General features: G+C 41.2%; 1 protein-coding gene across 3 annotated transcripts in view; it reads left to right on the forward strand.

Annotated features, from left to right (window-relative positions):
* Positions 1–13,458, forward strand: part of LOC132385103 (transmembrane protease serine 5-like) — a 67,251-nt gene extending 53,793 nt beyond the window's left edge. For 2 of the 3 annotated variants that reach the window (XM_059956842.1, XM_059956843.1), the window contains 6 exons: positions 1,981–2,143; positions 6,049–6,227; positions 9,040–9,138; positions 9,222–9,364; positions 9,468–9,620; positions 12,214–13,458. In XM_059956842.1, coding sequence (XP_059812825.1) covers positions 1,981–2,143; positions 6,049–6,227; positions 9,040–9,138; positions 9,222–9,364; positions 9,468–9,620; positions 12,214–12,231 — 755 coding nt within the window. In that variant the 3' untranslated portion in view covers positions 12,232–13,458. The remainder of the gene's footprint in view (positions 1–1,980; positions 2,144–6,048; positions 6,228–9,039; positions 9,139–9,221; positions 9,365–9,467; positions 9,621–12,213) is intronic. The other variant, XR_009509081.1, reaches the window with a different exon arrangement.
* Positions 13,459–14,299: the final 841 nt, after the last annotated feature.

Here is a 14,299-nt window from a genome sequence, read left to right on the forward strand (position 1 = left end):
AGTGGGGGGCCATTACTGGAAGTTTGAGAAATCGATGTTCATGCCATCAGGTTGGAGGCTACCCAAATGGAATATAAGGTGTTCTTCCTCCAACCTGAGTGCGGCCACATTGCTAAAGCTTCACCAAGCACCTGGTGGATGGAGCGTAGAAAAAGCGGGATCTCCCAGTGGCCACACATTTTAATTCCATTTCCTAGTCCCATTCCGACATGTCTATCCATGACCTCCTCTACTGTCGCAATGAGGCCACACTCAGGTTGGAGGAGCAACACCTTACATTCCATCTGGGTAGCCTCCAACCTGACGGCACGATCATCAGTTTCTCAAACTTCTGGTAATGCCCCCACCCCGACCCCTTCACCAGTCCCCATCCTCTCACCTTGTCTCCTTGCCTGCCCATCGCCCCCCGCCTTTTAACTCTACTCCTCATCTTTTTTCTCCAGTCCTGTTGAAGGGTCTCAACCTGAAACATTCCATAGATGCTACCTGGCCAGCTGAGTTCCTCCAGCATTTTGTGTGTGTTCCATAGTGACAGCAGCTTCCTATATATTTACAAAAAGGATTCAGAACTAAAATCATGTTTATTACTGTCCTGATCTTTCAAACGATTCACCCCTACCTATATGAAGTTGGAACGCATCTGGGATTGTTGTTAACATTGAACAGATAAATAGGAGATCTAGTACAGGCAGTCAAACTTCTTAATACTTTGATAGGATCAGCAAACAAATTTAAAATTGATCAGAGACAAAACTAAAATAATTATGGATCTTCTTAAAAACTGGCTGCCGCAAAATCTTGTAATGTCTCCATTTTAAACTCTACATGATGTCATGCAGACCAGCATCTGAACCAACGGACCCACGACATACCTAATCTCAGTGCATACTGGCTCTACTGGGAAGGGCTGCATTCATTGCCCCGGTAATTTTCTAAATTTTCCATCACATAATGTTCCGTCTTTACTGAAATAAGTTTGTTTGGTCAGGACAAATGAGAAACTTTCATCTTGTGTCACCTCCATTTTAGAACCAGTGAAAAAAATTATCAGGGATGGTTTAGAATTTGCTCAAGCTTGTCTCCTTGTTACACATTGCAGAGATGCCGGCATAAACACATTCATTGTTTAAGCTCCACATTTCACATTTTTACTGAAGACTCAAGAATACAAACCTGCCTCTACCATCCCACGACAAATAAGCACACTGCAATCTGTAAGAATAGGCAGCAACTCCTCCACCGTGACTATCCTCAACACAGTGTCCTCAGCTGCATACTCCACTTCCAGTACACTCACAGCTGTGGGGCCAAATTCTGATCTATCTCCATCTACAAGTTTGTAGGTGATCATAGTGGACTGTGTCTCAAATATTGATGAGTCAGAGTACAAGAGGGAGACAGAGAGCCTAGTGACCTGGTGTCATGACAATTAACTTTCCTTCAATACCAGCAAAACAAAAGAGCTGGTGATTGACTTCATGAAGGAGGTGGGGGGCAGTGCGATGGTGCTAAGGTTGAGAGGGCAGAGAGCTTCAAGTTCTTAGGAGTGAGCATCACCAATGGCCTTTCCTGATCCAATCATATGAATACCATGGTCAAGAAAGCTCACCAGTGCCTCTACTTCCTCAGGAAGCCACAGATATCTGACATGTCCTCTTTGACCATCACAATTTTTATTGATGCACCATAGAAAGCATCATATTCAGATGCATCATGGCTTGGTATCACAACTGCAAAAAATCTCATTCCCCCATTAAATAAGGACATAGAAGCAGTAATATTGTGTTCATTAAGGTACTGGGGCAATATTGGTTTCTTTGTGAAGCAAGAGTAATGAGCAATGTTCCCATGATCTCCACCGTAGACAACCAGCACCCAGAGCACTTGTCTCTCATCGCGTCCACCTGCAGTTTAAGTCAAACATACAGTATGTTTACTCAGTCTCTAACTTGTAACTTTACTGTCTTCCTCATTATGAAGCATGCGGGGAGAGGCATGACTTTTCCATGATTGTTGGAGGACAGGACGCCACACTGGGAAGTTGGCCCTGGCAGGTGACGCTGTACTATAACTACCAGCACACGTGTGGGGGGTCCATCCTCGATGAGTACTGGCTCATTACTGCAGCTCACTGTGTGCACAGGTAAGTCAACCCTTGATCCATGAGACTGATGTTCTCTGCATGAGCATCACTCTTCTTACAAATTCCAGAGCATGTCTGTTAGTTTAATGTTTTGACACATTGGATCCAACAGTTTAATTCTTAGATTAGACTGTTTAATTGTTAATTTTCTTTGCAGTTTAACAATTAATTATCTACTTGTATTTTAAATAGTTCTTATATATACAGTATGTAACAGTTTAATGTGCCTCTAGTAGCTATGCTAAATATAATTCTGGAAGTCTTTGTTCTGCGTTATTTGAATAAGTACTTTCTCATTGGTTAGCTTGGTACTGCAGTATTGAATAGTAGCTTTGTAATTGGTTAATTCCAATCTATAAATTTGAACTGAATTTTCTTTTCTCTGTGATATAAAAATAACTCTTCTAGGCTAGGCAAAATTTTAGTCCCTTTGTCTCTCTCTTTACTTTGTAGACATCTATTGTTGACTGTTCAATTTTCCTTTAACATGTTCTATCAACATTTAATAAACCCATCATGAAGCAACAAGTTTTGTGTCTCTTTCCTGACTTCTAAAAGAACATTGGATTAAAACATTAAAATCCAGCACAGCTCAGAAAAACCTGACCTTTTGGGTGAGGAGTCAAAATCGGACAAACATCAGAGCTATTCTAATATGCATGGAATAAAGAAGCACATAGACCATCATTAGAAATGCATAAAGAGATGGAAAATCATTAGGTAATGTCATTGGACACATAAGATGAATAATGTCTTTCTCATTGGTTAATTCTAACCTATAGGTTTGAATGGAAATTTCTTTATCTGTGGGTATAAAATAGCTAAACACAAAGCAGTGCCATCTTAATCTCAATATCTTCTTAGTCCCTTTGTCTCTCTCTTTGCTTAGTAGATCTCCATCGCTGTCTGTCCAACTTTCCTTTGTTCTATCAACACTTAAAACCATCATGAAGCAACAAGTTTTGTGCCTCTTTCCTGACATCAAATCCAACAAACAAGTAACTCCATGAAATTCCAAAAGGTTTTCACATCAATTTCAGATTTATCTATCATAATGAAATGTGTTACTTGCATTAACTAAGGATGTGCTGGGGCAGCCTGCAGGTGTCATCACATATTCTGGTGCCAGCATAGTATGTCCACAATGTTCAGCAGAACAAGGACAGGCCGCTGAGCCTCCAGTCTCCAGCATCCAGCATCCAGGCTTCAACCACTGGTCTTTGACTTCCAGACTTCTGATCAACCTTTGGTATTGATCCCCAGATGAGCCGATGACAGAAAGAACTCCTGGCTTCATCATTCACGTCTGGAGGTCACAGCACTGTTGGTGACTGAGGATCGACTTTATGCAACTGTAGCTATTCTATAATCTGCATTTTTCTGATAAAATCATTTTACTTCTACCTGATGTACATCAGGACTCCAATATGTTATGGTTTTGCATCTTAGTGAGGCTCTGTAGACTGTTAGCTGTAGTGTTCTGTTTAGTGAGTTAGCAAGCATCATTTGCCCATTTTAGGACCAACTACTTCTCCTGTGCCATCAGAAGACTACCTCACTATTTTGTGCTCCTTTTACACTATTTATTTTATTTTTCTTATTGTAACCTATCGTATTTTATGCATTGTACTGTACTCCTGCCGCAAAACAAATGTCATGATGTTCAGTGCTTATAAAGCTGATTCTGAATCTGATCCTGCTATATAGATTGCTTGCTGTGAATTCATTTCTCACTATGAGAACATCAGTTGATACTGTAGTATCAATAGACTACAATGTCAGTATTTGCCTAGACACAAGAGATTCTGCAGATGCTGGAAATCTGGAACAATACACACAACATGCTGGAGAGACAATATCTACGAATTGGAATAAACAGTCGAAGTTTCGGCCCAAAAATCTTCACCAGGACCCGATGAATCCCGGTGAAAGGTCTTGGTTTGAAATATCGGCTGTTTATTCCAATCCATAGATGCTGTCTGAGTTCCTACAGCACATTGTAAATATTTGTCTTTGGTCTTTGGTGGTAATCAGGTTGTGCACTTCATTGGTTTTCCATTATTCAGTTCCAATGGCTTTAGTGGAACCAGCTATTGAGGAGAAGCAGTGTGGGATGGTGAATGTGAAGCCTAAACCATGGAGCCCTGCTAGAAAAAGCAATCAGAGTCAATTATCTATCTGACAGATGTTGGCAGATATTATTTATTTACTTTAATGTTATTTTCCTCTTCAATGAAAGATACCTGAGTACTGAGAAAAAAGTATCTTAGTCACTCAGTTTCAGAGCCATATCTTTTGCTTTAGCAGCCTAATACTTGGTTACTTCAACAATGTACCTTAACTTTAGTGCACAAATTCACATTTCCATATTATACACTCGGGCATCCTAATTGTCCTAATTGAGAGTCACGAAGCCAGAAAGAAATTTATTCCAAAGGCACTTCCTGATCTGAGAGAATTATCATTAATTTTATTATTATTTAACCTTATTAAGAGATATGGTTGAGAAACGTTTTTGCTCCCACCCATTAGAGGATAAATGAGTGAGGAGATGTGACAATTAGTGCAGAATACTTGGAGAGTGGAAGAAAAAAAATATACATATTTCAGCAGTTCACAATTACCGATTAAGTTCCTAGAATTACATACCACTAGGATAAGAATCTGTTCACAGGCAACATGACAGACTTTTAGATTCACAAAGTTCTTAACTCTTCCACTTTGAAGCTTAGAAAAATTAAAGTTTCATCAGATTCTGAAAGTGATTAACAGACTAGGTGGTCTTCCAACTGCAGGGCCTCAAGAAAAGAGATCAATTATATAGTACAAATATTTTTATGAAGAGAGTTACAAATTTTCAGAATTCTCTACCAATGATGGTACAAAAACTGCATATATTTTAATTCAGAGATTCAGTATAATAACAAGCCATCCTGGGCCAACGAGCCTGCAACACCTAAATACGCCCATAAGACCAATTAAACTACTAACCTGTACACATGAGGAATGTGGGAGGAAACCAGGGAACCCAGAGGAAACTCACACAATCACCTGAGAGAACATAGGAGCTCCCTACAACCAGCAGAGAATTGAATCCAAGTTACTGATTCTGGAATCGCGTTAAGCTACCCTGCCACTTTAAGGGCTATATTTTTTGAAGATCAGCACTTCATTTTCCACAGAGTAATGGAAAGCAAAATCTCAGTCAAGGTGACTAAGGAAAAAATGAAGAAGACTAAATCTTCATAGTTAGACCCTTGCAGGCAGTGGCAGAATTCAAACATGGTCACTGGTCTGTAGAAGCATTACACTACCATGCCAATTAAGATTCAAGGCTGATACCTAAAGAATCAGTGGATACTTGGGAGTGGGGAGTTGTGGGATCGAGAGGTACAGGATACATTATTCACAGGAATTCAGAAGAATGAGGGGTGACCTCATTGAAACCTATCGAATAGTGAAAGGTTTTGGTAGAGTGGATGTGGAGAGAGAATGTTTCCTATGGTGGGAGAGTCTAAGACCAGAGGACGCAGCCTCAGAATAGAGGGGTGTCCTTTTAAAACAGAGATGAGGAGGAATTTCTTTAGCCAAAAAGTGGTGAATCTGTGGATTTTTTTTTGTCACAGTCAGCTGTGGAGGCCAAGTCTTTATGTATATTTAAGACAGAGGTTGATAGATTCTTGATTGGTCAGGGCATGAAGGGATACGGGGAGAAGGCAAGAGATTGGGGCTGAGAGGAAAATTGGATCAGGCATGATGAAATGATGGAGCAGCCTCGATGGGCCAAATGGCCTAATTCTGCTCCTATATTTTAAGGCCTTATTGTTGTACAGTGTACCTCTGAGCTCAGTGATCCTATCTCTGATATTATTTGTTACGTTGCTAATGGCCTCTCTCCATTGTAGGTTATCAATTGCTCACAACTGGCGCGTGTATGCTGGGATTGTGGACAGACAGATCATTCTATTCACCAGCATTCCCACCTACGTGGTCGACAAAATTATCTACCACAATGACTATAATGATGACACTCACGACTATGACATTGCGCTCATGAAGCTGAGGAAACCAATTACATTTACTGGTATGAACTTTAGTTTGAGCGTGTGCCTGAAGTGTAAACGTCCTCCCCAGGTTACTAAAAGATTCCATTCCTGACAGCAGTTCATAACCCAAACAGTTTGCAAGCCAGAAGTAAGCTCCTTCGGCAATATATTTAAATGAAAACATTGGTTAAGCAATGACAATGTAGAGTTAAACCAGGGTATTTAACTCAACTGTTCAGATTTCTCTTCGAGATGCCACGACATTGCCACAAACTGGGTTCCCACACAACAGAGGGTGCCTGCAGCCCCACAGTGGCCAGCAAATCCACCTGCGAATCTCCCAAACACTCGTTAATATGTGCGGGCTGTGCACATGCATCAAATATTCAACTGCGTTGTTATCATCGACAAGTTGTTTAACAATAGAACACACCGCAGAAATGTTTGAGCCGGTTCATTCTTGGAAAACATAGATGCCTGGCTTCTAGAATGAATTTTCTGATGCTTGATTATTACTTTTCCATCAGATGCATGAACCAATTCTGTTGTCTTGTGTTGTCCATCTCAGCACAGACAGGAGGTCAAACGATGGCCTTTCTGATGCTGACGTCCTCAATCACACTAGAAGTAAAGGACCCATACTTGTACTTCCAAGATTATTTTATGAACGCCTATTCGACAAATTTCTTTCTCTCTCCCTCCCCCCCCCCACCCCCACAAGGGAGGTAATGATAATGGGAATTTATTAAAATTTTACTAACTGAAGTTGTTGTATGAAGAGTTTGGGTGGGGGGGGCTGGAGGAAGGGTTGAAACAATAGAGTTGGGATGCATAGAGCAAAACATTGCAGATGCTAGAACCCTGCAAAAAAATAGGAAGTGCTGGGAGCACTCATCGAGGTCAGGGTGCAATAGAGCTAATGCTTTATGTCAAAGATCTTAAATCTGAGGCGCTAAATGGCCAATTTCAAAGTAAATGGCCTCAGATGCTCTTTGCTGTTTTCCTTTGAACCATATCCATCCTGTCTTTCACAGGAGCAACATATCGAAGATTCAAAGTACATTTATTATCAAAGTATTTATGCAGTATACAATCCCTGAGATCTGTCTTCACGTAGATAGAAACACCATGGAATCTATTCAAAGAAAAACATCAAACCCCCAACGCGCAAATAAAAACAACAAATTGCGCAAATGGCAAAAGAATGAGCGAAAAACACAGAAAATAAAACAGCAAATCAAAAGAGCCCAGGCATGTTCAGCTTAGCTCAGTTCTAGTTCAATCTAGTGTTGCATTGTTCATTATCTGCACGCTACTCCGATCAAAATCGCACAAAATAGCAACAATAAAAAGGAGCAACTAGAAGCACATCATAACATGAAAAACTACAGATTCCAACCCACAAACTGCATCAATTAAACCTTGACCAAGACCCAGGACTCCAGCACCATTCTCCAACAACATCGAGGGAGAGAGGGCAAGAGAGATAGACCATTCGAATGTAGGGACTTTCTCCAGGAGCAGAGGACAAGACAGAGAGAGAGAGAGAGAGAGCGTCACGTACAGACACCTTTCACCCGCTCATTTTCTGTTCTTGCCTCAATGATTTCAGTCTTCCCTGATGCTTTAATCAGTGAGATTGGTGAGAAATAGAGTTGATTATGGACTTGTGCCCCATCTCCAAACTTCTTGGCCTCTAGGCCACATACTTCACTCGAAAGACTCAACAAACTCTTTCAGAGACAGCCAAGCACCAGATCGCTCAATCAGCCTAAAAACACACCACCAAAACATAGATCACAGGCTCCAACAGTAGCAGGACCTGGACAACATGCCTTTCTCAAACACAAGAGTTTCTGCAGACGGTGGAATTCTTGAGTCACAGGCACAAAATGCTAGAGGAATTCAGCAAGTTAGGCAACATCTATAGAGGGGAATAAAGAGTTGGAAATTTCAGGCCAAGACTCGTTATCAGAACTGAGCCTTCATCAGGACTGATAAAGGCCCTCACCATGAACATTGATGCTGCCTAACCTACTGAGTTCCTCCAGCATTTTCTGTGTGGTGCCTTTTTCAACCAATTTCATAAACGTGGATCAAATGTAAAGTCACTGAAACAACTTCAGTACAAACCTCTTTCATAAAAAAGAACAGAAAATGATACGAGTACATACATTCAGTAGCCACTATACCTGCAAACTTTCTCATAAATACAGATATCTAATCAATGCATAAAAGCGTGCACGCATGGTGAAGAAATTCAGTTGTTGTTCAGACTAAATATCAGAATGGGGGAGAAATATGATCTAAGCAACTTTGACTGTGACATAATTGTTGGTGCCAGATGGGGTAGTTTGAGTATCTCAGAAACTGCTGACCGCCTGGTATTTTCACACACAACCGTCTCTAGAGTTTACAGAGAATGGTGCAAAAAACAAAAATAACACCCAGTGAGTGACAGTTCTGTGGGAAAAATCTCTTGTTAACAAGAGAGGTCAGAGGAGAATGGCCAGACTGGTTCAGTCTGACAGGAAGGTGACAGTAACTCAAGTAACCACACATTACAATAGTGGTGTGCAGAAGAGCATCTCTCAATGCACAACATGTTGTGCCTTGAATTGGATGGGTTACAGCAGCAGAAGACATCGAACAAACAATCAGTGCATTGAGTGTAGAAGAGCTCTCTGCATCTATTAAAACAAGACAGGTCATTGTTCAGGCTGCAGGTCCGCAGACACTGAGCTACCTTTTAATTCACTGATAATATCACATTGCAGTCTGCTCCTTTCTTCGCATTATTTCACATCTTCATCACTTGTGAGGATCTTCATGTCATTGCTTTTGTTACAGATACTGTGGAGGCAATCTGTCTGCCAAAGTACAACCAGCAGATCATACCGGGTAAAAAGTGCTGGATAACAGGCTGGGGACAAACAAGTGAAGATGCCGGTGAGTATTAGGCAGAGTGGGTTTGAGGGAGTTCATGCAGGGGGATGCGTGGATGTGTTTTATTCAGACTTTTCATCTTTCAGACTTCACAGAAAATGTTTTAAAGGAGGCTTCTGTCCCTCTCATCAGCACCGAGAGATGTAACAGCAGCTGCATGTACAATGGTGCCATTACTCCCAGAATGCTGTGCGCTGGATACAGGGAGGGCAAAGTTGACGCATGCCAGGTGAGGGCAGCAATGTTGGATCCAATACTTAAGCTGTGGACAGTTTGATGCAGTTATCCCGATGCACAAGATACTGTATGACAAACGTGGATATGCATTGCAGGGTGACAGTGGTGGCCCTTTGGTATGTGAGGGAATTAGTGCCTGGCATTTGACCGGCGTGGTGAGCTGGGGGATCGGATGCGCCAAAGCCAATCACCCAGGAGTTTATGCAAAGATTTCAGAGCTCCGAGAATGGATATACAGCGTTATTGAGGTAAGGAACACATTCCTACAGAATAAGTGGACAGTATATTAAATTGTATCCTCCATTAACCGAAAGATAAATTCAGTTGTATCTAATCTTATTCTCTGTCTAGCCACGTGAGCAACATTAGTTTTCTCATGCAATCCCCATAAGTTAACACATCCACACTTACAAGGTAGTGATACCCCTGGTTTCCTTGGCTGCGTAAGTCTAAGTAAGACAATCTCTGACCCCGCCAATCTCGTAAGATCAAGACAGCTCTCTTTGTGTGGATGCTGTGTAATTTGCAACCCTGTTACAAATCAGTGCCTCAAAATAACAGACAGTACACCGCATTATGAACCTTAATTTAACTAAAGGGTTAGTAAAGAAAAGAACAAAAAAAAGAAAAGGGCCCATTTTATTGAAACAGTCAACTGTGCACAAGTTGGAACTCATGGTTCCTCCATAGTCACCGATCCTCAATCAATCTCACCCCTGGCCTCATTGAATCACGGTCCCGCTCTGGGTCAAATCCTATGGCCTCTTCTCTCCTGCGTCTTCCCTTTTCATCTCCTCATAAACAAAAGCCCCAAGCCCAGCCTTAGTGTCCCTCACCAGAGAAAGCTCCTCTTGATTCGACCATCCTTATTGGATGTCAGACATTTCTTCTCATCTCTTTTCAACAATAACCCAAACAGGCTGAAAACAGAACAGACTGCTCTTACAGAACTTCTAAGTGAAATACATACAGCATAACAGTAAAAATATGAACCAGGGCATTACAGTAATACTCATTGGACTTGACAAAACCTGCTATAACTGTAACTTATCAGCTTAAAACAGGGTGGTGAACCTATGGCATGGGTGCCCAAGATGGCACATGCAAATTTTGTTGGCTTTCATCATGTAGTGCCAACTTTTGATTCCTTAAACACTACCCACCTGTCCTTCACCATTTCCCATCCCCTTCTCCCTCTCTCACTTTATCTCCTTGCCTGCCCATCACCTTCCTCTGGTGCTCCTCCCCCCGTTTTACTTTCTTCCATGGCCTTCTGTCTCTTTCACCAATCAACTTCCCAGCTCTTTACTTCATCACCACCTCCCCACCCCCAGGTTTCACCTATCACCTTGTGTTTCTCTCTCCCCTCCCCGCTCCACCTTTTAAAATCTCCTCCTCAGCTTTTTTCCTCCAGTCCTGCTGAAGGGTTTTGGCCCAAAATGTCAACTGTACTCTTTTCCGTGGATGCTGCCTGGTCTGCTGAGTTCCTCCAGCATTTTGTGTGTGTTGAACAGACCTTGGACTATTAAGGCAGATTGTCAAAAGCACCGACGATGAAGGAGAGTCTAATGGTGAAAGAGACACAAGCACAACAGGGAATAAATCCCAGAGTTTAGAGTTTGTTCTTTTTTTGTATAACTAAACCCATCATAGCCTCTCTAGTTTGCTTTAAATAAAAACAGGTTGCATTCCAGTCAAGCCTTGTTTGGTTTATATTTAATTGGAATCCACAACAACTTTGTTGATTATTATATTAACACTACCACTTTATACTAAACACTGCTTATTGAGGGAGCATCAAATTTGCATAAGTGATAACAGTGTTATTATATTACATAATTAATATGTTCATGCAGTGTATACCTCAAACTGAGCAATTATGTCACTACTAATTAAACCATAACTTAACCATCAATGTATCAATGATATTGTACGCAGAATTCTACATCCCCAAACTTACCAATAGTACAAAAATGATGAAAAAGTAAGTTAAGGGAAAGAGGATAGGGATAACTGAATAGGCACAAAGCTGGCGAATGTGGTATAACAAGGTAAGGCGCATTATCCACTTTCATAGAAAAGCATATTATTTGCCCGGTATGAGATCATTAAATGTTGTTCAGAGAAACGTGGGTACTTTGTCCAAATTCAGGTAGAACAACCTTTCAGGAAGAGATGCTGAATGGTGGCCTTCTTTGTAGCATACCATGATAGGTCCATTCATACCTGCTTAACATACACTATCCCCTGTTTGCCCAGTATTCCTCCATAGATATTCAGGTAGAATTAGGCAATTTGGCCCATCAAATCTGCTCCACTATTTAATCAAGACTGATAGTTTTTCAAACCCATTCCCCTGCCTTCTTCCTTTCACCACTAATCCACTTGCCAATCAAGCACCTATCAACTTCTGCCTTAAATACACATATTGAATTGGTCGCCACCACGTTCTGTGACAATAATTCCACAGTTTCTCCACCCTCAGAAGTTGCCCTGAAATATCCTCAGGGCATAGATTTTTAGACTGTAGGATTATCAATGGCTCTTGAAACATGCAGGAAAGTGGAATGGACAGTTTAAAAATGCAATAATATTGTTTAATATCTGAATAGATTCCTGAATAAAACCCATTCCTGATCCTATTTCCTATAAGATGTAGCTAAGAGTTACTACCTCCTCCCATAGATGCTGTCTGGCCTGCTGAGTTCTGCCAGCATTTTGTGTTTTTATTTATTTCCAGCATCTGCAGATTCATTCGTGTAGCTAAGAGTTATACTTGTTCCTTTGTGCCTAAATGATTATCAGTTTGATCCTGTAACTTTTTCTCTTTCTTATGCATAGGACAACTCTATCTCTTAGAAAACGTTCTGCAATCTTCTGAAACAACAAGAAGCATGTTTTGCCTAGAAGCAGAAAGCAGCAGACCTGATGGTTTTATATCTTCACTGTCTCTGGATATCAGACTTTACGACCCTATGTGAAATTATACCCTGTGCAAGGAAGGTTAATGATAATTGTTGCATCAGACTCACCGAGTGTGGACCATCAATTGTTTTTTCTCCAGAAAATGTTTTTCCCAGATGGAACGTCAGAGGACTTTTTACAGCCTGTGTGAACGTTGTGTCAGTAACTGTTGTAAAAAGAGGTTTCTCCTCATTAAATCATTTATTTGCAGCTATTCTGGTCTAAGTGTACCAATCTGGGTAGCATCGTTTTACAAATTTCTTTAATCCTGATTAATTTCTGGTTGGCATGATAAGCTGGCAGATGAGCCTGTTTCCATGCTCTATAACAGTCTGACTTTGTGACGCAATCCATTGTTTGACAACCTGACCCTGTTTTGAGTCAAATTTGTAAAATAAGATGAACGGTTCTCAAACTTGAACTTCCGGTAATTGTCCCCCCTCTCCCTCACCATTCCCCATTCCTGTTTCTCTCTCTCACCTTATCTCCTCACCTGCACATCACCTCCTTCTGGGGCTCCTCCCCTTTTCTTTCTTCCATGATCTTCAACCCCCTCCTATCAGGTTCCCCCTTCTCCAGCCCTTTATCTCTTTCTCCAATCAACTTCCCGGCTCTTTACTTCAACCCTCCCCGTCTCTCAGTTTCACCTATCACCTATAACCTTGCACTTCTTCCTCCCCCTACCCCCACCTTCTCTTCTATTTTTCCTGTCCAGATGAAGGGTTTCAGCTCAAAATGTCGACAGTTTACTCTTTTCCATCGATGCTGCCTGGCCTGCTGAGTTCCTCCAGCATATGCAGATTTTCTCTTGTTTATGAGTGGTTCTCAAACCGGTTTGCCTAGAATTGTTCAAAGCAGTATTGAAGATAAGATTAAAATTATCTTTTTTAGTTTACATTTCACTTCAATTTGGATTGCTGCAGTGATAGATCTTGCTGCAAAGATACAAGAGCTTGCAAACTAAATACTGTCTTTCAAATTGCCATGTTCTTGAAAGACAGCTGCAGCCTAGGCCATTAACTACAGTTGAGCACATGTAGTTTGCACAATACTGTAGTAATTTTATGTACTGCTACCACACAAAAAAACAAATTTCATGATATATGTAAGTGATGATATGATCTGATATGGGTCTCTATTGTGGAATGGGAGGGGGGCAGGGAGAGGGGAATCATGGTTGGGAAAAGGGGAAGAGAGAGGGGAGAGAGTGGGAGGCACCAAAAAGACATTCTGTAATGATCAATAAACTAATTTTTTGGAATCAGATTACCTTGCCTGGTGTCTCGGGGCTGATTGTGCCTACACCTGCGCCAGCCCCTACCCCCTGCCCTGCCACCTGTCCCACACCCCTCCCGTGGCACTCCATCCTTACCATTCCCAACATCCTTCCTTCCCACCAGGTTTACAAATTTGCTCTCCCCTCCACATTGACAAATATAATACTATGTAAATGTTTAGGCATCCTAACTATATGCATGTGCCTAAGACTTTTGCACAGTACTGTACAAGGAAAACCTTGGTTGAATCATACATTCTAAGAAAATGTAGGTGAAAAATTAATCTTGTGTTATTATGTTGGGTCCAGTCCAGTGCACTCACTAACTTGTATTGTTCTATGAGTGATGGCTGTAAATTCAGCTGCTGAGGCTCTCAATCATGGAACTCACTTACATTACCTCTTCTCTCAGTAACAATCCCCAAAAGCTACAATATGAGTCTCAGTATCAAGCCTTGTTTGATAACACCTCTGTGAATGCCTGTGGATGCTACACTACCCAAAAAGGCACCAGATGTTACTCTAAGCAGAACAAGAAGAAGAGGGTCGTTATCAGAAAGGCAAAATAAATCACTAAATACTAATGAAATTAGTTGAGGTCTTTGTGAATGTAAGAATATGTGAGTGAAGTTTGTCAATGCTGATTCTGCCAGAAAAGAGTAGATGTGTTACAATAGGCATGATGAC

Source organism: Hypanus sabinus, chromosome X2 (assembly GCF_030144855.1).
Source record: "Hypanus sabinus isolate sHypSab1 chromosome X2, sHypSab1.hap1, whole genome shotgun sequence".
Lineage (NCBI taxonomy): Eukaryota > Metazoa > Chordata > Chondrichthyes > Myliobatiformes > Dasyatidae > Hypanus > Hypanus sabinus.